The following is a 24,968-nucleotide window of genomic DNA, read 5'->3' on the forward strand; positions in this document are numbered from 1 at the left end:
GCCATGAGGTCAAAGAAATTGTCCGTAGAGCTCCGAGACAGGATTGTGTCGAGGCACAGATCTGGGGAAGGGTACCCAAAAATGTCTGCAGCATTGAAGGTCCCCAAGAACACAGTGGCCTCCATCATTCTTAAATGGAAGAATATTGGAACCACTAAGACTCTTCCTAGAGCTGGCTGCCCGGCCAAACTGAGCAAGGGAGGTGACCAAGAACCTGATGGTCACTCTGACAGAGCTCCAGAGTTCCTCTGTAGAGATGGAAGAACCTTCCAGAAGGACAACCATCTCTGCAGCACTCCACCAATCAGGCCTTTATGGTAGAGTGGCCAGACGGAAGTCACTCATCAGTAAAAGGCATGACAGCCCACTTGGAGTTTGCCAAAAGGCACCTAAAGGACTCTCAGACCATGAGAAACAAGATTTTCTGGTCTGATGAAACCAAGATTGAACTCTTTGGCCTGAATGCTGGAGGAAACCTGGCACCATCCCTACGGTAAAGCATGGTGATGGCAGCATCATGATGTGGGGATATTTTTTAGCGGCAGGGACTGGGAGACTAGTCAGGATCGAGGGAAAGATGAACGGAGCAAAGTACAGAGAGATCCTTGATGAAAACCTAATCCAGAGCGCTCAAGGCCTCAGACTGGGGCGAAGGTTCACCTTCCAACTGGACAACGACCCTAAGCACACAGCCAAGACAATGCAGGAGTGGCTTCGGGACAAGTCTCTGAATGTCCTTGAGTGGCCCAGCCAGAGCCGGACTTGAACCCGATCTAACATCTCTGGAGAGACCTGATAATAGCTGTGCAGCGATGCTCTCCATCCAATCTGACAAAGCTTGAGAGGATCTGCAGAGAAGAATGGGAGAAACATCCCAAATACAGGTGTGCCAAGCTTGTAGCGTCATACCCAAGAAGACTTGAGGCTATAATCGTTACCCAACGGTGCTTCAACAAAGTACTGAGTAAAGGGTCTGAATACTTATGTAAATGTAATATTTCCATTTTTTAAATAATAACATTTCCTAAAATTTCTACAAACCTGTTTTTGCTTTGTCATTATGGGGTATTGTGTGTAGATTGATGCGGGGGGGAAAACATTTTAATCAATTTTAGAATAAGGCTGTAACGTAACAAAATGTGGAAGAAGTCAAGAGGTCTGAATACTTTCCGAATGCACTGTATGATCTCAGCAGGCCCAGTTATTCAGGAAAGCTTAACGGGCGCTCTGCCTCCTCTCTAATCCGAGTGGCTATTCCTCGCCAACCTAGAACCTAAAGCTTCAATATAGGCTAAATATGTATCATTTAACTTTTAAAATGTATTACCTTTTATATGTGGCATAAACACAACCAGTCACAATGTTTTAATCTGATTAGGATGCTTCAAAAGTCTCCTGTAGGCTACCTGCGCAAGTTCATCCAAAATATAATTCCAGCATCCTCAAAATGGCTTGACATTTACCAGGCTTACAGCCAACCTTTTTATGCCAGAAAAGTAGCCTACATGTCAGATAAAAAATGTCCTGCAGTTTATTAGGCTACAGATGATTGAACACCCATCCCCCCCTCATAGTTATGTTATATGTTATTGATATTTGTGGGGCGTAAACATTATTTTACAGTACAAGGGGAGGGTCATGTGAAAATGTTTTTAACATTGGGGAGGGGGTAATGTTTAGGCTACTGGTGTTTTCAAAATTTGACCTTCTTCAGCATCTCGCTGAACGTGCGACTTGCTGCTCGATGTCTCACACAACATTATTAATTGGTACATTTCTCAAATTAAGGCTAATAGCACTCACTTACTCACTCACTATGCACATTCACACACACACACACACACACACACACACACACACACACACACACACACACACACACACACACACACACACACACACACACACACACACACACACAGCTCCCAGTAAATGGGGGGAAGCAGCAGCATAGTAGATGTGTGTTATTCATGTTGCCACAACAAGAGCCCTGCTGCTTAACGGCCATGTCTCACTCAACATTATTTATTGGTTCATTTCTAAAATGAACAGCAAATGTGTTTTCATTCTGCTGAAGAGCAAGTGTCAGACCTATGCAACACAGAAGCGCAGGGAAAACACACACACAAGAATCACTCACCAGCCACAGCATAGCATGGACACACATGGGCTTGTTTCAATTTGTACTTTCCCTTAAGGCATGAGTATGATGATATCATATCAATGAGACTTCCTTTAAAGTATGAACTATCTGAGTTTTTTGACAGGAAATGAAAGAACATAGTTTTAAATGAAAGAACATACCTTTAAATGAAAACAAATACTTATAAAATTAAAGAACATAATTTTTTTAAAGAACATACTATAAATTACACTATCAATCAACCAATAATCTCTTCTCCCTGTCCCCCAAACAGTGGCAGCACCTGACCTAGTGGACCCCAAATCCGCCACTTACAGCAGCAAGCCCCGCCGCTCCTTCTCCGCCAAGTCAATCACGCTGAGCCCTACAGAGGAGTGTCAGGCCATCGCCACGGTGATGAAGTGGAAGACGGTGTCGGCCATTTTCCTCCTGGTGGTTCTCTACCTGGTGGTGGGAGCTGCCGTGTTCAAGGCCCTAGAACAACCCCATGAGAGGTAGCTCTCTATCTATCCATCCATCTCTCTCTCTCTCTCTCTCTCTCTCCATCCATCCATCTCTCTCTCTCTCTCTCTCTCTCTCTCTCTCTCTCTCTCTCTCTCTCTCTCTCTCTCTCTCTCTCTCTCTCTCTCTCTCTCTCTCTCTCTCTCTCTCTCTCTCTCTCTCTCTCTCTCTCCATCCATCCATCTCTCTCTCTCTCTCTCTCTCTCCATCCATCTCTCTCTCTCTCTCTCTCTCTCTCTCTCTCTCTCTCTCTCTCTCTCTCTCTCTCTCTCTCTCTCTCTCTCTCTCTCTCTCTCTCTCTCTCTCTCTCTCGTCACTCACTCTATCCCTCCTTTATCTCTTTGTAATCCTGTCTTCCTCCTCTCTCTCTCTCTCTCCAGTGCTCAGCGCCTGGCCATCCTGACTCAGAAACTAGAGTTCCTCTCTACACACTCATGTGTCAAACACAGCCAGCTGGAGGAACTGGTCAAGGTACCATTGTTACTGCTTGTGTGTGTGTGTGTGTGTGTGTGTGTGTGTGTGTGTGTGTGTGTGTGTGTGTGTGTGTGTGTGTGTGTGTGTGTGTGTGTGTGTGTGTGTGTGTGTGTGTGTGTGTGTGTGTGTAATCATGTTAATTGTCAAAGTGACTAATTGAGAATGTATCTCTGCTGCCGTCGGTGCTGATTCACGTGGTGTATTCCAAAATGTTAACGTTTTAACACACACTGATGTCACAGTGTGGCTTCCGGAAAGAAATAAGTACCTTTGGTTGATTACAAACTACTAAAAACAACTCTGGGGCTTGGAGTGACCTCACCGACCGTGGTAGCAGATGTACTGTACATGATGGCAGGCTGAATTTGTCATCCCATTAGTGAGACTGGGGTACACAGGGTCTAACAGCTGCATTACAAATCTATTAAATGTCATAATGAGATATGAACTACCGGTGTGCCCCAACGATGAGTCAGAGTTCTTCTCAGAGGGAGGCGAGGTTGTTCTCAGCTTTAACTCTTCTCACAGTCTGACAGAGGTGACATTAATCAACCAGCAGCTGTTTGGCCCTCCCTTCTCTGGTTATGTACAGTAGATCCATTAGAACCTCAGAACACACAGGGTTTACTGTCTTCTTCTGCTGTTGGTGTACTTATTAAAGAACAGGCAAGAACCAGAAAACAATACTGAAGTCAAGTGTGTGTGTGTGTGTGTGTGTGTGTGACTGGCCGTGTCTGAAACCTGTCTTTCCTAGTACTTATTCCAAGTACATACTGTGTACTAATCATACTACATATATTTAGAACATACTGTTAAGTAAAAATGTATAAAGCGAAGCCAGTTCCGAAGGGAAACCTGAGTGTGGTGGCCTCAGCTGATCACATCAGTGGATATTGCACCATTTGGATACACATTCTACTTACATGCGGTCTATTTAAGTTGACCAGTTCTACACATGCTTCCTCGATGGCGGATGTCATGCACATGCATGAGCTGGTGTCTCTTGCTGTCGTTGCTGTTGTAACAACAGTGAGGGAAAAAAGTATTTGATCCCCTGATGATTTTGTACGTTTGCCCACTGACATTTACATTTACATCATTTAGCAGACGCTCTTATCCAGAGCGACTTACAAATTGGTGCATTCAACTTATGATAGCCAGTGGGACAACCACTTTTTTTTTGTGTTATATTTTTTAAAAATCTTTTTATATATTTTTCTTTTTTTTATATTAAATCTTTTTCATCATTTTTTATTTCTAATTTTTTATTTTACATTATTTTATTTAAAACATTTTGGGGGGGTGGGGGAAGAAGGATTACTTTATACTATTCCAGGTATTCCTTAAAGAGGTAGGGTTTCAAGTGTCTCCGGAAGGTGGTCAGTGACTTCATTGGGGTGCCAGAGCAGCGAATAGCTTTGACTGGGCTGAGCGGGAACTGTGCTTCCGTAGAGGTAGGGGAGCTAGCAGGCCAGAGGTGGATGAACGTAGTGCCCTCGTTTGGGTGTAGGGTCTGATCAGAGCCTGAAGGTAAGGAGGTGCCGTTCCCCTCACAGCTCCGTAGGCAAGCACCATGGTCTTGTAGTAGATGCAAGCCTCAACTGGAAGCCAGTGGAGTGTGCGGAGGAGCGGGGTGACATGAGAGAACTTGGGAAGGTTGAACACCAGACGGGCTGCAGCGTTCTGGATAAATTGTAGGGGTTTAATGGCACAGGCAGGGAGCCCAGCCAACAGCGAGTTGCAGTAATCCAGACGGGAGATGACAAGTGCCTGGATTAGGACCTGTGCCGCTTTCTGTGTAAGGTAGGGTCGTACTCTGCAAATGTTGTAGAGCATGAACCTGCAGGAACAGGATGTTGTCCAGGGTCACGCCAAGGTTCTTTGCACTCTGGGAGGAGGACACAATGGAGTTGTCAACTGTGATGGCGAGATCATGGAGCGGGCAGTCCTTCCCCGGGAGGAAGAGCAGCTCCGTCTTGCCGAGGTTCAGCTTGAGGTGGTGATCCGACATCCACACTGATATGTCTGCCAGACATGCAGAGATGCGATTCGCCACCTGGTTATCAGAAGGGGGAAAGGAGAAAATGAATTGTGTGCCATCTGCGTAGCAATGATAGGAGAGACCATGTGAGGATATGACAGAGCCAAGTGACTTGGTGTATAGAGAGAATAGGAGAGGGCCTAGAACTGAGCCCTGGGGGACACCAGTGGTGAGAGCATGTGGTGCGGAGACAGATTCTCGCCACGCCACCTGGTAGGAGCGACCTGTCAGGTAGGACGCAATCCAAGAGTGAGCAGATCCGGAGATGCCCAACTCGGAGAGGGTGGCAAGGAGGATCTGATGGTTCACAGTATCAAAGGCAGCAGATAGGTATAGAAGGATAAGAGCAGAGGAGAGAGAGTTAGCTTTAGCAGTGTGGAGAGCCTCCGTGACACAGAGAAGAGCAGTCTCAGTTGAATGACCAGTCTTGAAACCTGACTGGTTTGGATCAAGAAGGTCATTCTGAGAGAGATAACAGGAGAGTTGGCTAGAGACGGCACGCTCAAGAGTTTTGGAGATAAATGAAAGAAGGGATACTGGTCTGTAGTTGTTGACATCGGAGGGATCGAGTGTAGGTTTTTTGAGGAGGGGTGCAACTCTTGCTCTCTTGAAGACGGAAGGGACATGGCCAGCGGTCAAGGATGAGTTGATGAGCAAGGAGAGGTAAGGGAGAAGGTCTCCGAAAATGGTCTGGAGAAGAGAGGAGGGGATAGGGTCAAGCGGGCAGGTTGTTGGGCGGGCGGCCGTCACAAGTCGCAAGATTTCATCTGGAGAGAGAGGGGAGAAAGAAGTCAAAGCATAGGGTAGGGCAGTGTGAGCAGGACCAGCGGTGTCATTTGACTTAATAAATGAGGATCGGATGTCGTCAACCTTCTTTTCAAAATGGTTGACAAAGTCATTCACAGAGAGGGAGGAGGGAGGGGGAGGAGGAGGAGGATTCAGCAGGGAGGAGAAGGTGGCAAAGAGCTTCCTAGGGTTAGAGGCAGAGGCTTCAAATTTAGAGTGGTAGAAAGTGGCTTTAGCAGCGGAAACAGAGGAAGAGAATGTAGAGAGGAGGGAGTGAAAAGATGACAGGTCCGCAGGGAGTCTTGTTTTCCTCCATTTCCGCTCGGCTGGAGCTCGCATTGAGTCGTCAAGCCACGGAGAAGGAGGGGAGGACCGAGCCGGCCGGGAGGATAGGGGACATAGAGATTCAAAAGATGCAGAAAAGAATCAGGAGATCGGAGGGAGAAGGATTTAGCAGAGGGAAGAGATGATAGGATGGAAGAGGAGAGAGTAGCGGGAGAGAGATCAGTCTATAATTTTAATGGTAGGTTTATTTGAACAGTGAGAGACAGAATAACAACAACAAAATCTAGAAAAACGCATGTCAAAAATGTTATAAATTGATTCGCATTTTAATGAGGGAAATAAGTATTTGACCCCTCTGCAAAACATGACTTAGTACTTGGTGGCAAAACCCTTGTTGGCAATCACAGAGGTCAGACGTTTCTTGTAGTTGGCCACCAGGTTTGCACACATCTCAGGAGGGATTTTGTTCCACTCCTCTTTGCAGATCTTCTCCAAGTCATTAAGGTTTTGAGGCTGACGTTTGGCAACTCGAACCTTCAGCTCCCTCCACATATTTTCTATGGGATTAAGGTCTGGAGACTGGCTAGGCCACTCCAGAACCTTAATGTGCTTCTTCTTGAGCTACTCCTTTGTTGCCTTGGCCGTGTGTTTTGGGTCATTGTCATGCTGGAATACCCATCCACGACCCATTTTCAATGCCCTGGCTGAGGGATGGAGGTTCTCACCCAAGATTTGATGGTACATGGCCCCGTCCATCGTCCCTTTGATGCGGTGAAGTTGTCCTGTCCCCTTAGCAGAAAAACACCCCCAAAGCATAATGTTTCCACCTCCATGTTTGACGGTGGGAATGGTGTTCTTGGGGTCATAGGCAGCATTTCTCCTCCTCCAAACACGGCGAGTTGAGTTGATGCCAAAGAGCTCGATTTTGGTCTCATCTGACCACAACACTTTCACCCAGTTCTCCTCTGAATCATTCAGATGTTCATTGGCAAACTTCAGACGGGCCTGTATATGTGCTTTCTTGAGCAGGGGGACCTTGCGGGCGCTGCAGGATTTCAGTCCTGCACGGCGTAGTGTGTTACCAATTGTTTTCTTGGTGACTATGGTCCCAGCTGCCTTGAGATCATTGACAAGATAAGACAATTCTCTTCCTCAATAGCATGCAGCAAATTCTACTAGATAAAAAGCTGCAATGAGTATGACATCTGGGCATTTAAAGCATACTAGATTTTTGAAATTGCACATACTAAAAAACATATTTCTGCGTACCTACTATTTAGAACGCAAGTACGGGTATTCAGACATGGCCTATGTGTGTTTCTCATCCACAGAAAGTGGTGTCAGCGATCCGTTCAGGGGTGAACCCAGCCGGGACTCTGATCAATCACAGCAGCCTCTGGGACCTAAGCTCCTCCTTCTTCTTTGCTGGAACCGTCATCACTACCATCGGTAAGGGTGTGTGTGTGTGTGTGTGTGTGTGTGTGTGTGTGTGTGTGTGTGTGTATGTCCATCATCTCATTTACCCTTTCAATCCAGTCGTCATTACAACGTTCTGCTGTAAATCAATCTTGATGATTCTATCCTTCCTATCCTCTCTCTGTTCTCCTTCACTCTCCAAGGACCTGGGATGTAATTAAACTTCAAAAAGACTAGGTGGGGCCTCTAACAAGGGGTGGAGGGATGGAGGGAGAGAGAGGTAGGGAGAGGTGGAGAGCTGCTTAAAGTTTAGGACTAATTGGTTGGTGACCCACCCTAAGGACCCAGGGAAGAAAGGGAAGGAAAGAGAGAGAGACAAAGGAAAAAGAGAAAGATAAAAGCAAGTGAATAGTGTAAACCTAGCAGACAGACTGCTGTAGCTAATGGATATTACAACTATGGAGAGAGTGAATAGTGTAAACCTAGCAGACAGACTGCTGTAGCTAATGGATATTACAACTATGGAGAGAGTGAATAGTGTAAACCTAGCAGACAGACTGCTGTAGCTAATGGATATTACAACTATGGAGAGAGTGAATAGTGTAAACCTAGCAGACAGACTGCTGTAGCTAATGGATATTACAACTATGGAGAGAGTGAATAGTGTAAACCTAGCAGACAGACTGCTGTAGCTAATGGATATTACAACTATGGAGAGAGTGAATAGTGTAAACCTAGCAGACAGACTGCTGTAGCTAATGGATTTTACAACTATGGAGAGAGTGAATAGAAAGCTAGCAGACAGACTGCTGTAGCTAATGGATATTACAACTATGGAGAGAGTGAATAGTGTAAACCTAGCAGACAGACTGCTGTAGCTAATGGATATTACAACTATGGAGAGAGTGAATAGTGTAAACCTAGCAGACAGACTGCTGTAGCTAATGGATATTACAACTATGGAGAGAGTGAATAGTGTAAACCTAGCAGACAGACTGCTGTAGCTAATGGATATTACAACTATGGAGAGAGTGAATAGTGTAAACCTAGCAGACAGACTGCTGTAGCTAATGGATATTACAACTATGGAGAGAGTGAATAGTGTAAACCTAGCAGACAGACTGCTGTAGCTAATGGATATTACAACTATGGAGAGAGTGAATAGTGTAAACCTAGCAGACAGACTGCTGTAGCTAATGGATATTACAACTATGGAGAGAGTGAATAGTGTAAAGCTAGCAGACAGACTGCTGTAGCTAATGGATATTACAACTATGGAGAGAGTGAATAGTGTAAACCTAGCAGACAGACTGCTGTAGCTAATGGATATTACAACTATGGAGAGAGTGAATAGTGTAAACCTAGCAGACAGACTGCTGTAGCTAATGGATATTACAACTATGGAGAGAGTGAATAGTGTAAACCTAGCAGACAGACTGCTGTAGCTAATGGATATTACAACTATGGAGAGAGTGAATAGTGTAAACCTAGCAGACAGACTGCTGTAGCTAATGGATATTACAACTATGGAGAGAGTGAATAGAAAGCTAGCAGACAGACTGCTGTAGCTAATGGATATTACAACTACGGAGAGAGTGAATAGTGTAAACCTAGCAGACAGACTGCTGTAGCTAATGGATATTACAACTATGGAGAGAGTGAATAATGTAAACCTAGCAGACAGACTGCTGTAGCTAATGGATATTACAACTATGAAGAGAGTGAATAGTGTAAACCTAGCAGACAGACTGCTGTAGCTAATGGATATTACAACTATGGAGAGAGTGAATAGAAAGCTAGCAGACAGACTGCTGTAGCTAATGGATATTACAACTATGGAGAGAGTGAATAGTGTAAACCTAGCAGACAGACTGCTGTAGCTAATGGATATTACAACTATGGAGAGAGTGAATAGTGTAAACCTAGCAGACAGACTGCTGTAGCTAATGGATATTACAACTATGGAGAGAGTGAATAGAAAACTAGTAGACAGACTGCTGTAGCTAATGGATATTACAACTATGGAGAGAGTGAATAGTGTAAACCTAGCAGACAGACTGTTGTAGCTAATGGATATTACAACTATGGAGAGAGTGAATAGTGTAAACCTAGCAGACAGACTGCTGTAGCTAATGGATATTACAACTATGGAGAGAGTGAATAGTGTAAACCTAGCAGACAGACTGCTGTAGCTAATGGATATTACAACTATGGAGAGAGTGAATAGTGTAAACCTAGCAGACAGACTGCTGTAGCTAATGGATATTACAACTATGGAGAGAGTGAATAGTGTAAACCTAGCAGACAGACTGCTGTAGCTAATGGATATTACAACTATGGAGAGAGTGAATAGTGTAAACCTAGCAGACAGACTGCTGTAGCTAATGGATATTAAAACTATGGAGAGAGTGAATAGTGTAAACCTAGCAGACAGACTGCTGTAGCTAATGGATATTAAAACTATGGAGAGAGTGAATAGCACACCTAGCAGACAGACTGCTGTAGCTAATGGATATTCTTATTGCCTAGTCTTCCTCCTTATAAAGGGAAATTACATTCACTTGTTCCCAAAGGAAGCAATGCTGCAATAGATTTAGAGATTTTATTTCCAGATAGAATGAATGTATTACGGTCGAAGAAAACATTCAAGTGACAAAGAACTAAACAATCGAAGAACAAGTAGAATAACATGGAAATAGAACGGAGATAGAATATCTCAGATGCATAGTCTTTTAAAGAGGCCTTTCTCATTCTGTCTCTCCAGGTTTTGGGAACATTTCCCCCCATACGGAGGGAGGGCGTATCTTCTGCATCATCTATGCCCTTCTGGGGATCCCTCTGTTTGGCTTCCTGCTGGCTGGAGTAGGAGACCAACTGGGAACCATCTTTGGGAAGGCCACCGCCAGGGTCGAGAAGATGTTTGTGGTGAGTCCATGTTGAGGATGTGAGTGTGTGTGTGTGTTTGTGTGTGTGTGTGGGCGTGTTTAACTATACTTGTGGGGACTAGAAGTCCCCATCAGAACAGTAAACCAAGAGAAAAATGACCAACTGGGGACATTTTGTTGGTCCTCACAAGGTCACATGCTATTTCTAGGGAGTGTATGATTAAGGTTAGAAGTAGTGTTAGGGTTAGAATTAGGTTTAGGGTTAGGGTTAAGAGATAGGGTTAGGGTTAGGGTTAAGAGATTGGGATAGTTTTAGGGTTAGGGTTAGGAGCTAGGGTTAGGGTTAGGGTTAAGGTTAGGTTTTTGGGTTAGGGTTAGGGTTAGGGTTAGGGTAAGGGTACGGGTTAGGGTAAATAGTATTTTCAATGGAACTGAATTGTATGTCCCCACAAGGTTAGCTGTACAAGACTGTGTGTGTGTGTGTGTGTGTGTGTGTGTGTGTGTGTGTGTGTGTGTGTGTGTGTGTGTGTGTGTGTGTGTGTGTGGCCACTCTTAATTACTTCTCTATCCCAGGAGAGTAGAGGCCTGTCTATCAGTTGTATCCCAGATGAAGGTTTTGAAATGACTATGCATTACTTCATAACAGTTAGTAACACAATAGAGCAGGGGTGCCAAACATACAGCCCGCGAGGGGGTCCAATCCAATCCAATGCGGGTGGTTTGAGTAAAAAAATAAATATAGATTATTATTATTATTATTATTATTATTATTATTATTATTATTATTATTATATAATATATACCGTAAAACTTCAATTAAACGCAGTCTCAAATATCCGCCTGTCCCTTTCAATAGCCGGGCAACAGCACACATTTCAGCAAATAAATGCCTGTTTCAAATAAACGCTGGGTCTACATCAGTGGTCACCAACCTTGGCTGAGTCAAGATCACTTTCCGAGTCAAAATGCAAGCCGAGCTCTACCGCTCAGATATTTTTTTTAACATGACTTAAAAAACGCAAGACTATGTAACATGAACCTATTAAAAACAGTACTGTAGCAATGAGGTTTGTGCAGTAAGCTATAGGCCCAATACATTATCAACACATATCGGCTTTGCTTGAATTGCCCTGCCAATGCATTGTTGTTCGGACCATAAAAAAAAAATTACATATTTCAACATTTGAGGTAGGCTATATGATAACACCGGTAATAGATCAGTTGTTGTTTTACTTGTCAGGCACAGCTGTGTGAGCACACATTTAAATATTTTACTGGGCTGATGGTGCCTACATATGATGATCAGTCTCCGCTGACACTGACCAAAAAGGGACACCATCTTCCAGCTGATGGTGAAACTGGAGTCGCACCGCATTATTTCTGCCTCATGCACAAATTCATGTTGTTACTCCTATGAACAGAGAAAGTGAAATATTTCTCAATATTCAAAAAGACCCAAGCCGCTAATACAATAACGCAAGCCTATCGATACACTTTCATACTCATTCATTGCAGCTGTAGTGTTGGTGGTAGCACGAGTGGAAGTAGGAAGAATGCACATTTTAATATCCTATAAAAGTGTTGAATAAAAAGCGTTGACAGTGCTGAGTAAGAACTTAAATATGAACTCAATCATAAAAACAGCATCTCATTGCTGTGTTGGTTGACAGTCTTCTCTCTAGTAATGGTTTTAAACGTTTTTAAATCTCACAGTATCAACTTTGCTGTTGCTTTCTTTTACGCCTGCGATGCTGGGCCAATTGTGCGCCGCCCCATGGGTCTCCCGGTCGCGGCCGGCTACGACAGAGCCTGGATTCGAACCAGGATCTCTAGTGGCACAGCTAGCACTGCGATGCAGTGCCTTAGACCACTGCGCCACTCGGGAGAAAACCAGCGTGGTACTGCAGCAAAAGTACCACGTTTGAAAAATTATAATTCCTAAACCGATAAAGTTGGTCTTCTACTCCAGCCAGTGAGAGACAGAATAGCAACAAAAAAATCCAGAAAAACGCATGTCAAAAATGTTATAAATTGATTTGCATTTTAATGAGGGAAATAAGTATTTGACCCCCTCTCAATCAGAAAGATTTCTGGCTCCCAGGTGTCTTTTATACAGGTAACGAGCTGAGATTAGGAGCACACTCTTAAAGGGAGTCCTCCTAATCTCCGTTTGTTACCTGTATAAAAGACACCTGTCCACAGAAGCAATCAATCAATCAGATTCCAAACTCTCCACCATGGCCAAGCCCAAAGAGCTCTCCAAGGATGTCAGGGACAAGATTGTAGACCTACACAAGGCTGGAATGGGCTACAAGACCATCGCCAAGCAGCTTGGTGAGAAGGTGACAACAGTTGGTGCGATTATTCGCAAATGGAAGAAACACAAAAAAACTGTCAATCTCCCTCAGCCTGGGGCTCCATGCAAGATCTCACCTCGTGCAGTTGCAATGATCATGAGAACGGTGAGGAATCAGCCCAGAACTACACGGGAGGATCTTGTCAATGATCTCAAGGCAGCTAATTGACATCATTTAAGTCAATTGGAGGTGTACCTGTGGGTGTATTTCAAGGCCTACCTTCAAACTCAGTGTCTCTTTGCTTGACATCATGGGAAAATCAAAAGAAATCAGCCAAGACCTCCGAAAAAAAAATTTGTAGACCTCCACAAGTCTGGTTCATCCTTGGGAGCTATTTCCAAATGCCTGAAGGTACCACATTCATCCGTACAAACAATAGTACACAAGTATAAACACCATGGGACCACGCAGCCGTCATACCGCTCAGGAAGGAGACGCGTTCTGTCTCCTAGAGATGAACATACTTTGGTGCGAAAAGTGCAAATCAATCCCAGAACAACAGCAAAGGACCTTGTGAAGATGCTGGAGGAAACAGGTACAAAAGTATCTATGTCCACAGTAAAAACGAGTCCTATATCGACATAACCTGAAAGGCCGCTCAGCAAGGAAGAAGCCACTGCTCCAAAACCGCCATAAAAAAGCCAGACTTCGGTTTGCAACTGCACATGGGGACAAAGATCGTACTTTTTGAAGAAATGTCCTCTGGTCTGATGAAACAAAAATAGAACTGTTTGGCCATAATGACCATCGTTATGTTTGGAGGAAAAAGTGGGTCGCTTGCAAGCCGAAGAACACCATCCCAACCATGAAGCACGGGGGTGGCAGCATCATGCTGTGGGGGTGCTTTGCTGCAGGAGGGACTGGTGCACTTCACAAAATAGATGGCATCATGAGGAAGGAAAATGATGTGGATATATTGAAGCAACATTGTAACAGTGTATGTAAACTTCTGACCCACTGGGAATGTGACGAAATAAATAAAATCTGAAATAACTAATTCTCTCTACTATTATTCTGACATTTCACATTCTTAAAATAAAGTGGTGATCCTAACTGACCTAAAACAGGGAATTTTTACTAGGATTAAGTGTCAGGAATTGTGAAAAACTGACTAAATGTATTTGGCTAAGGCGTATGTAAACATCCGACTTCAACAGTATGTGACATCCAACTTCAATCTATGACATCCAAATTCAATCTATGTGACATCCAAATTCAATGTATGTGACATCCTAATTCAATCTATGACATCCAAATTCAATCTATGTGACATCCAAATTCAATCTAGGGTAAGGACTTTTAGATTTATTTTGTTAACATGTAAATAGATGTGAAAATGGAAGTCAAAATGGCCTTTTGGATGTCACATCCAAGCCTGTGTTTAACATAAATGTAGTGTTGGATAATCAAAATGTATCTCGGGTTAGGGTTATAAGGGAATTTATCAAAATATGACCGAGATCTAGACATCCTTATCCATTGAGTGAGTTGGAAAGAAATTTAAAAGGGTGGAAATTCCCCCTTTGGGTTTGGCGATGAATATGTAGTGAGGGCCAGCCAACGAGAGCGTACAGGTCACAATGGTGGGTAGTATATGGGGCTTTGGTGACAAAACGGATGGCACTGTGATAGACTACATCCAATTTGCTGAGTAGAGTGTTGGAAGCAATTTTGTAAATGACATCGCCGAAGTCAAGGATCGGTAGGATAATCAGTTTTACGAGGGCATGTTTAGCAGCATGAGTGAAGGAGGCTTTGTTTCGAAATAGGAAGCCGATTCTAGATTTAACTTTGGATTGGAGATGCTTAATGTGAGTCTGGAAGGAGAGTTTACGGTCTAACCAGACATCTAGGTATTTGTAGTTGTCCACATATTCTAAAACAGATCCGCCGAGAGTAGTGATTCTAGTTGGGCGGGCGGGTGCAAGCAGCGTTCGATTGAAGAGCATGCATTTAGTTTTACTAGCGTTTAAGAGCAGTTGGAGGCCACGGAAGGAGTGTTGTATGGCATTGAAGCTCGTTTGGAGTTTATTAACACAGTGTCCAATGAAGGGCCAGATGTATACAAAATGGTGTCGTCTGCGTAGAGGTGGATCTGAGAGTCACCAGCAGCAAGAGCGACATCATTGATATACACAGAGAATAGAGTCTGCCCAAGAATTGAACCTTGTGGCACCCCCATAGAGACTGCCAGAGGTCCAGACAACAGGCCCTCCGATTTGACACATTGAACTCTATCTGAGAAGTAGTTGATGAACCAGGCGAGGCAGTCATTTGAGAAACCAAGGCTATTTAGTCTGCCAATAAGAATGTGGTGATTGAGAGTCAAAAGCCTTGGCCAGGTCGATGAAGACGGCTGCACAGTACTGTCTTTTATCGATCGCGGTTATTATATCGTTTAGGACCTTGAGTGTGGCTGATGTGCACATAGCGGAGAAGGTATGGTGGGATTCGAAATGGTCGGTGATCTGTTTGTTAACTTGGCTTTCAAATACTTTCGAAAGGCAGGGCAGGATGGATATAGGTCTGTAACAGTTTGGATCTAGAGTGTCACCCCCTTTGAAGAGGGGGATGACCGCGGCAGCTTTCCAATCTCTGGGGATCTCAGACGATACGAAAGAGAGGTTGAACAGGCTAGTAATAGGGGTTGCGACAATTTTGGCAGCTAATTTTAGAAAGAAAGGGTCCAAATTGATTTGTAGGGGTCCAGATTTTGCAGCTCTTTCAGGACATCAGCTATCTGAATTTGGGTGAAGGAGAAGCGGGGGGCATGGGCAAGTGGCAACGGAGGGTGCAGAGCTGGTGGCCGGGGTAGGGGTAGCCAGGTGGAAAGCATGGCCAGCCGTAGCAAAATGCTTATTGAAATTCTCGATTATCGTAGATTTATCGGTGGTGACAGTGTTTCCTAGCCTCAGTGCAGTGGGTAGCTGGGAGGAGGGGCTCTTATTCTCCATAGACTTTACAGTGTCCCAAAACTTTTTGGAGTTAGTGCTACAGGATAAAAAAATTATGTTTGAAAAAGCTAGCCTTTGCTTTCCTAACTGTTTGTGTATATTGGTTCCTGACTTCCCTGAAAAGTTGCATATCGCGGTGGCTGGCCAGGCATCCTCTACTGACGGAATGAGGTCAATATCCATCCAGGATACCCGGGCCAGGTCAATTAGAAAGGCCTGCTCGCTGAAGTGTTTTAGGGAGCGTTTGACAGTGATGAGGGGTGGTCGTTTGACCGCGGACCCATTACGGACACAGGCAATGAGTCAGTGATCGCTGAGATCCTGGTTGAAGACAGCGGAGGTGTATTTAGAGGGTAAATTAGTCAGGATGATATCCATGAGGGTGCTCATGTTTACGGATTTAGGGTTGTACCTGGTAGGTTCCTTGATAATTTGTGTGAGATTGAGGGCATCTAGTTTAGATTGTAGGACGGCCGGGGTGTTAAGCATATCCCAGTTTAGGTCACCAAGCAGTACGAACTCTGAGGATAGATAGGGGGCAAGCGATTCACATAAGGTGTCCAGGGCACAACTGGGGGCTGAGGCTATCTCTACAGTAGATTGCAACTCCGCCCCCTTTGGCAGTTCTATCTAGACGGAAAATGTTGTAGTTCGGGATGGACATTTCAGAATTTTTGGTGGCCTTCCTAAGCGAAGATTCAGACACTGCTAGAACATCAGGGTTGGCAGAGTGTGCTAACGCAGTGAATAACTCAAACTTGGGGAGGAGGCTTCTGATGTTAATGTCGTATCTGAAGATTATGCCTTTGTTAAATGTTTTTCATGACGAAATGGAATGTTGGTTATGTTAGTATCACAAGACAATGGTTAGTATAATGTAACATATAATAGACAGGAAGTGTATTGTAAACTGGCCAGAAGAGGGAGCCCATCTTGTTGCATTGGTTATAAATAGGGGTGAACGAAGAAGATAGGACAGAGCAGACATTAGAATTGGACGCCACTGCTCTCCGGACCACGCGTGTCTGTAAACTCATGCTGAAGCTTGTGGTCTGAATAAACCTTATGATCAATGTTCAGTATGAGCAGACTCCTTTTGTTGACAGCAATAATTGCCACCATTCATCATATACTACATTAACATGCAAGAAACCAAGGCTTTTACGGTTACAGAAGTCAACAAATGATATCGCCTGGGGGGTAGGAGTGATACTAGGGGCTACAGGGCCTGGGTTAACCTCTACATCACCAGAGGAACAGAGGAGGAATATAATAAGGATATGGCTAAAGGCTTCAAGAACTGGTCTTCTAGTGCGTTGGGTACAGAGAATAAAAGGGGCAGATTTCCGGGCGTTGTAGAATAGATTCAGGGCATTATGTACAGACAAGGATATGGAAGGATATGAGTACAGTGGAGGTACACCTAAGCATTGGGTAACTATGAAAGAGATAGCATCACTGGACGTACCGATTGAGCCGGTCTCCGCGTGTATGGGGGGTGGGACAAAGGAGCTCTCTGAGGCTGGTTGAGTGGAACTTGGGTCTCTACAGTGAAATTGTTTAATAAGAACTAACCCAAACAGCAATAGGCTAGGCATATTGACATGGGTTAGAGGCATAACGCAATCGCAGGTGTTATTCGAGAGGGCTAAGACAACAACTGGTAATGGCGACGAAAGTTTGGGCTGAGGCTAAACAGATAAACAGGATAGGGTACCGTGTAAAGGAACAGTCCAGCAGGCATTAGCTGTGTAGCTGAGTGATCATAAGGTCCAGTGAACAGCACTAAGTAAGTCCGGGAGAAGTTCGTAGGCTGCTACAGCACAGGCGAGCAGGAGGCAATAGCAGCATCGATATTTAGAAATGGACTTAGGCACTTATAAAGTCCATAAACAAGATGGGCGTGGCCACCCCACCATCATACTTGAGTCTTTAGCCAACCGCAGCATCCATAGAATATAGTTGGACTTTGAATTTAGTAAGTCCAGAAACTGTATATGACACGCCCCCCAGACACGTCCCACAACTTCTCGACCAATCAGAGCATCAATAGATTATAGTTGGCCTTAGATCCTTACTCAGTACATCTATACACCTACTATATGCTGGAGGACTGAGTGGAGCGCCCCCGAGAGGCAAAAACACCATGTCCATTTCTAAAATTGGCGTTCCATTTTGGTTATCCAAAACTATGTTTATGTTAAACACAGGCCTGGATGTGACATCCAAAAGCCCATTTTGCAATCCATTTTCATATCTATTCCCATTTTTAAAAGTCCAAAATGGATTCAGAGGCCATTACCCTAAGTAAGAATTGCTGAAAACGTACAGTCAAAGAGGATAATAATTATTCTGTCAAGGATTTATTTTAAAAAATGTTGAGGCAGCATACTAAAACAAAAGAAACGTGACACAGTGTGTAAATGATAACACATTAGTGCAGGAAATGAAGAAATAATCACCGAAATGAAAGCTAGAAAGAAAATTCTAAAAACGATGGATAGAGGACTATTTCATGCACATTTTGACGGCGACGAAAATACAGCCAATTTTCAGTGCGGCCCTCCGGACCTCGTTTGAAGACCGAATGCCGGGAAAAATGAGTTTGACACCACTGCACTAGAATATTGCCAGGAATAACTGGGAGAGGGGTCTGGTGCAGCCAGAAGACTGTAGCCCCTATCTGCCAATCATACCATCCCTCATGGCCGCCTCCTTATCATCCCCAGACTCCAGTTGGCTAACCCGGCAACACTTCCCAAGGTCATTGCTGTACATGACAAATGTGGTGTCAGTCAATTTAGCTGGTGAAATAATGGCTACTGTTATGATGAGTTTCTGGTATTGAGAAGTTCAGGATGCAAGAGAGCAGTTGACACAGATGGAGATTGGATTCAGTCATTATGTAATGGTTACAATGTTTGATTCAATGACAGGCTGCACGTGCTTTGCCTCTTGCCATCTGAATGACTCCCATAGACAATCTCTCAGCTTATATACTGCTCTTCCAACCTACTTTTATCTTATCCAGTTGCTAAACATTATTGATTGTCACTCATCCACCACCATATCATCTACCTCCTTGGTGTAATGTGGCACCCTAGCCAGGCCATTCCATCACGCACCCATCCTAAGATTAGCACCAGTGGCCCCCCAATCTATCTTGGCACACTGACCTTCGATTCCTCACTCGTGACACCACTAACACATGGTTTGTCCTTGTTCTCTGTCCACATACAGCTTATGAGTTGCACATACATTAATGAATGTTGTATTACAAATCATCATAACAGTTACATAGATGAATAATCTATCTCCCTCCCTCCCCACTCTCTCTGTAGCAGTGGGATGTTAGTCAGACTAAGATCCGTGTCATCTCCACCTTTCTCTTCATCCTGTTCGGCTGTCTGCTCTTCGTGGCGCTGCCGGCGGCCATCTTTAAACACATTGAGGGCTGGAGTGCCCTGGAGTCCCTCTACTTTGTAGTCATCACCTTGACAACCATTGGTTTCGGGGACTTTGTCGCAGGTAAGTGTTTACGAAGGTAGTAATTTGATACAGCCCAAGTCTTAACTTGAAATGTGTATGCTTACGTACACGTACGTACGCTCGCACGCACTCACCTTTTAATTTAACCTTTATTAATACAGATTTGTCTCATTAAGATGAAAATCTCTTTTAAAGACCAGTTAAAGGTTGCAGCAGTCACATGAAGTGAGTTATAGTATTGAAGAAGGGATGATTGAATGCAAGAGTGAGATGCAGCTATCAGTCTCTGTCACACCCAATCACTCAGGGAAGTAGGGACAGAGACAGAACATACAGATCTGATATCTTAATTTGATCACTCTGTTGTCGCAGAGAATTTTCCTGCACAGCAGGAAATGCAAATTGTAGTGTACTCAAGATTTAAAAAGTCTTCTAACGTTTGTAATTTCCACTTTAAAACGTCCTAATTGATTTGCCCTAACTAAAAATGTATCAACCCCTACAAAAATGTCCATTAATTATAATACACATAATAATTCACATTTCCTGTTGCTGCAGGATTCTTTTCCTGCTGTGAGAAGCAGGGTGAAATTAAGATAGCGCACCTGTAGATAGAATCTACAGCAGGCTCAGAACTTTTAGAACAAGCTGGTCATTCAGAGAGATAGAGAGAGAAAGTAAGGGGTTGTGTTGTAATACCTAACGTGTGTGTTTCTGTGTGTGTGTGTTTCTGTGTGTGTTTCTGTGTGTGTGTGTGTATGTGTGAATGTGTGTTTGTCCTCTCCAGGTGGTTCAGAGATAGAGTATCTGGACTACTACAAGCCTGTGGTGTGGTTCTGGATCCTGGTGGGACTGGCGTACTTCGCTGCTGTTCTCAGCATGATAGGAGACTGGCTCAGAGTCATCTCTAAAAAGACCAAAGAGGAGGTAAGTATCTCTCTCTCTCTCTCTCTCTCTCTCTCTCTCTCTCTCTCTCTCTCTCTCTCTCTCTCTCTCTCTCTCTCTCTCTCTCTCTCTCTCTCTCTCTCTCTCTCTCTCTCTCTCTCTCTCTCTCTCTCTCTCTCTCTCTCCATCTCTCTCTCCATCTCTCTCTCTCTCTCTCTCTCTCTCTCTCACACACACATGTACACACAATAACATACATACAAACTTCTGCCCCCTGGGCAGAATTCAATCAAACATTCCCAATCAAATCAACTATCTATATCTTCTGATTTCTGTGAGCATTTCCAGGGACACTCTCCACCCAACAAATCAAATCAAAACACATTTTATTTGTCACATGCGCCGAATACAACAGGTGTAGTAGACCTTACAGTGAAATGCTTACTTACAAGCCCTTAACCAACAATGCAGTTTTAAGAAAGCATACCAAAAACAAATCACACAAAAAAATACAATATAAAATAATACAATGCAATGCAAATATTCTGGGTAGCCATTTGATTAGATGTTCAGGAGTCTTATGGCTTGGGGGTAGAAGCTGTTTAGAAGCCTCTTGGACCTAGACTTGTCACTCCGGTACCGCTTGTCGTGCGGTAGCAGAGAGAACAGTCTATGACTAGGGTGGCTGGAGTCTTTGACTTTTTTTAGGGCCTTCCTCTGACACCGCCTGGTATAGAGGTCCTGGATGGCAGGAAGCTTGGCCCCAGTGATGTACTGGGCCGTACCCACTACCCTCTGTAGTGCCTTGCGGTCGGAGGCCGAGCAGTTGCCATACCAGGCAGTGATGCAACCAGTCAGGATGCTCTCGATGGTGCAGCTGTATAACTTTTTGGGGATCTGAGGACCCATGCCAAATCTTTTCAGTCTCCTGAGGGGGAATAGGTTTTGTCGTGCTCTCTTCACGACTGTCTTGGTGTGCTTGCACCATGTTAGTTTGTTGGTGATGTGGACTCCAAAGAACTTGAAGCTCTCAACCTGTTCCACTACAGCCCCGTCGATGAGAATGGGGGCGTGTTCGGTCCTCCTTTTCCTGTAGTCCACCATCATCTCCTTTGTCTTCATCACGTTGAGGGAGAGGTTGTTGTCCTGGCACCACACGGCCAGGTCTCTGACCTCCTCCCTATAGGCTGTCTCGTTGTTGTCAGTGATCAGGCCTACCACTGTTGTGTCATCGGCAAACTTAATGATGGTGTTGGAGTCGTACCTGGCCATGCAGTCATGAGTGAACAGGAAGTACAGGAGGGGACTGTGCACGCACCCCTGAGTGATAGAGTGATATAGTAGTACAGAGAGAGAGAGAGAAAGGGAGAAAGAGAGCGAGAGAGAGAGACACAGAGAGAGAGAGAGAAATATCCCCTGTACTGCATCCTCACCTTGCCCTCTACCCCACGATACAAAACAACACCACACATCACAATAACCAAAACCTCACCACTTCTCCTTATATCCAACCCATCTCCCCAAGCTGTACAGACGCCCCCACCCCCCGACATACCATATCTCCTGAAACATCTCCACACTTTTTATCATTTTATAGAACTCAAATTCCACCCTAAGGCGCGCAGAGACCATCCCATTAAATAATAATAAAGGGTCTGTTATCCCCCCACCTTTGACCCTGTTCCTCCTTGTCAAATAGCCAACTTTGCCTGAGCAAACAGAAAATTCAACAACACACATTTGGCCTTTTCCTTATTCGAATACCTGTACTCCATTATAAACATCCCGACAGTAAACTCCACCCCCAACCTGTCACACAGACATTCCAACTGAGACATTAATGGCATTAACCTGGCGCACACAGAAAACACGATGCACAGTTTCACTCATGACACAGAAAGGACACCCCTGTCCAACTCCCGGGTCGACCCGTGCCAACCAGCTGTTAGTGGCCAGGGCTCCATGTAGAACCCTCCACTGGAGGTCACCTGACCTCTTTGGCACTGGGAGTTTGTAGAGCCCCCTCCATCTAAAACCCACCATACTCTCCGCCCCACTGATGTGCCTTCACTCCTGTTAGGCTCCTGATGTTCCTCACCATAATGCAGAGGTCGTAGAGGGCTTTACCTCCCACCCCCTCAAATCCCCCAGGCTCGGAGTGTTAAAATCTAACAAGTCCTCCAGACCCCCTTGCCAGTCCCCAGTCTCTGCTGTCACCTGCAGTGGTGGAAACATTGGTGGCCCCTCCCCCTTTGGCCGTTCAAGCACCCATGTTACCGGCTCAGACAGTGCCTCCTGGACTTCCCCCAGGAATCTCTCCAGCAGCCTAAGAGATGTTAGTCCTGTTTGTTGTGCCAGGACTTCCGGGGTTTTCCACCCCTCCTCCCCCCGCAGCCGCAGGTCATCCAGCCTTAGTAAACCCACTGTCATCAGTCGCCTCTGCAGGATGGCTGACTGAATCGATCTCAAAAGGATGGCTGGGTTGTGGAAAATAGGCTCCTCCCACACCCACAGCCCAGGCTCCACACCCCCTTCTCGTGTGGGCCTTAGTAGCTGCCAGGCCCTCAGCACCGCAGAGTAAAAATCAGAGAGACCTGATGTACTCAGCCTCTCCAGCCTCATGAGGAACAGCTGCTGGTCCAACCCTAATCCGCCAGCTCTCCTCAGCAGCGCGCATGCTGGTTCCCTCCAGCCGACATCAGTATAGTACAGCGGTCTCTGCGTCACCTTTAGTCAGAATGCAGCCACCCTGCTCTCCAGTTCCACCAGGCCCTGTCCTCCTTTATTTACGGACATATACAACACTGCCACCGTCAGCCAGTGATGGCCCGACCAGAAAAAATCCACCAGCTTGCATTGCAGGTCTGCAAGCAGACCGGCGGGGGGGGTTGAGGACAGCCAGTTTATGCCACAGGGAAGATGCCACCAGGTTGTTGATTATCAGCCCCTCCCTCTATATGACACTTGGGACAGGAGCCACCTCCACCTGGCCAGTCTTGACACCACTGCCTGTGACAGCCCCTCCCAGTTCTTCCTGACCCACCTCTCCAAGCCCAGGTACCCCCAACATTTTAAGACCTTCACAACCCCACTGCAAACCCCCTGGAAGTGGAGGGGGCAGTCCAATAATTTTTTATAAAACCACTGGGAGTTCATCGACCCCCGGTGCACGGCCGGAGAACATCTGGGTTACGGCCTTCATGGGACAACAGGGGAATGTCAATTTCATCACTCTGTGCCAGAGAGAGCTTAGGGAGTGCTGCAAACAAACCTGAGCACACATAGGATCACACAGTTATGCCCTATACAACTCAGTATAAAGTCCGCTCCCGCATCTCCCCCACCCCAGAGGTCACCCGCCCATCCGACAGCCATAGACAATGCATACGTTGGCTTCACCGCTCTGTTTTTCCAAACAAACGAAGAAGGAGCTAGGAGCATCCATCTCTAAATTAGCCTGGAGGCCTACATTGTCTAGCCCCACCAGCTCTACCTCCACCTCACTGATACTACGCTCGAGTTCCCCCAATACTCTCCTAGCCTCTGAGGATGAGAGAGCTGTATACTGTTGACAGAAAAGCCGAATTTGGACTTTTCCCACATCCCACCATTGACTCAGACTCCTCTCTTCGCTGCCCCCAACTTTCCCAAAAAGTCTGGAAACCTGAGCAAAAAGGGGCATCTTGTAAGAGCTTTACATTAAATTTCCAATAGGATGCCTGCCGAGGCCCTGGTGAAATAGACAGCCAAGCCATGGTTATGTGGTGACCCGAAAAACCCACAGGGAGAATGGTAGCGCCCAACAGCCTATTGCTCTGATTCCTGGACATATAAAACCGATCGGGCTGCACTCACCCTAGCCCCAAAAACCTTCACCCATGTATACTGTCTTGTGTTGGGATGTCTAGTTCTCCAAGCATCCACTCAGTCGCTAAGACACCCAAACCGAAGCCCCCTCTCTCTCCCTGTGTTAGGCATTTATAAGGACAAAACCCTTGTTGTTAATTTCTGCTTTTACAACAAGCAGTCTACCTCCTTCGAGGAGCAACTTTTTACGTACAGACCCGGTGCAAAAAGCATTGCCACCCCTGCACTAACATTTGTTCCATGGCTCAGCACACTTGCCTCTTTCCACCAGAGCTCCCAATCGAGTTCATTCACCACATCACTATACGTCTCCTGCAGAAACAACACCTGTACTTTTTTATGTTTTACATATTCACCCAACAGACTCCTCTTTCCTGCATCTCTGGTGACATTTATATTAAGCAAGCCTACCCGAAGAGTCTCCATAAGAAGTGGGAGAAAAGCCAGCAAAGAAAGAGACCAATAGCAAAGCTGAAAAAGCTCCATTGGCAGAAAAAAATGATTAAGCTAAACAGCGTCTGAAGGTAGGCCTTTACGCATGGCTGTGACCCACTTCCTCACCCTAAAATGTTTCCTGGGTGAGAGGACACCATGCCCCTCATTTTCCACAGCGTCTTGTACTGATCTTACAAACTTTCCCGGATCGCAAAAAAAAGCTTCAAGATTAACCTCCTTTTCCCCTTTAGTCTCATTCAGGAACCTTGACAGTTCCCTCACAGTGTACTTTGACCGCTCTGACTGACTGGCTGTTAGCTCTGGACCCATTGAGGAGGGGTCTGAAAAGAAAGCCTCCTCATCTTCCTCTTCCTCAGACTCACCTTCGTCCTCATCATCTCCATCTCCCATCCTGACCTTCTGCCCTTTCTCTCTAGTCCTCCCCCTCAG

General features: G+C 45.2%; 1 protein-coding gene across 1 annotated transcript in view; it reads left to right on the plus strand.

Annotated features, from left to right (window-relative positions):
- Positions 1 to 2,524: 2,524 nt before the first annotated feature.
- Positions 2,525 to 24,968, plus strand: part of LOC121544244 (potassium channel subfamily K member 2-like) — a 37,678-nt gene continuing 15,234 nt past the window's right edge. The window contains exons 1-6 of the mRNA XM_041854159.2: positions 2,525 to 2,637; positions 3,025 to 3,115; positions 7,562 to 7,679; positions 10,411 to 10,571; positions 19,184 to 19,370; positions 20,119 to 20,258. Of these exons, the coding sequence (XP_041710093.2) occupies positions 2,540 to 2,637; positions 3,025 to 3,115; positions 7,562 to 7,679; positions 10,411 to 10,571; positions 19,184 to 19,370; positions 20,119 to 20,258 (795 nt within the window). The 5' untranslated portion in view covers positions 2,525 to 2,539. The remainder of the gene's footprint in view (positions 2,638 to 3,024; positions 3,116 to 7,561; positions 7,680 to 10,410; positions 10,572 to 19,183; positions 19,371 to 20,118; positions 20,259 to 24,968) is intronic.

The sequence above is a fragment of the Coregonus clupeaformis genome, chromosome 29 (assembly GCF_020615455.1).
Source record: "Coregonus clupeaformis isolate EN_2021a chromosome 29, ASM2061545v1, whole genome shotgun sequence".
Classification (NCBI taxonomy): Eukaryota; Metazoa; Chordata; class Actinopteri; order Salmoniformes; family Salmonidae; genus Coregonus; species Coregonus clupeaformis.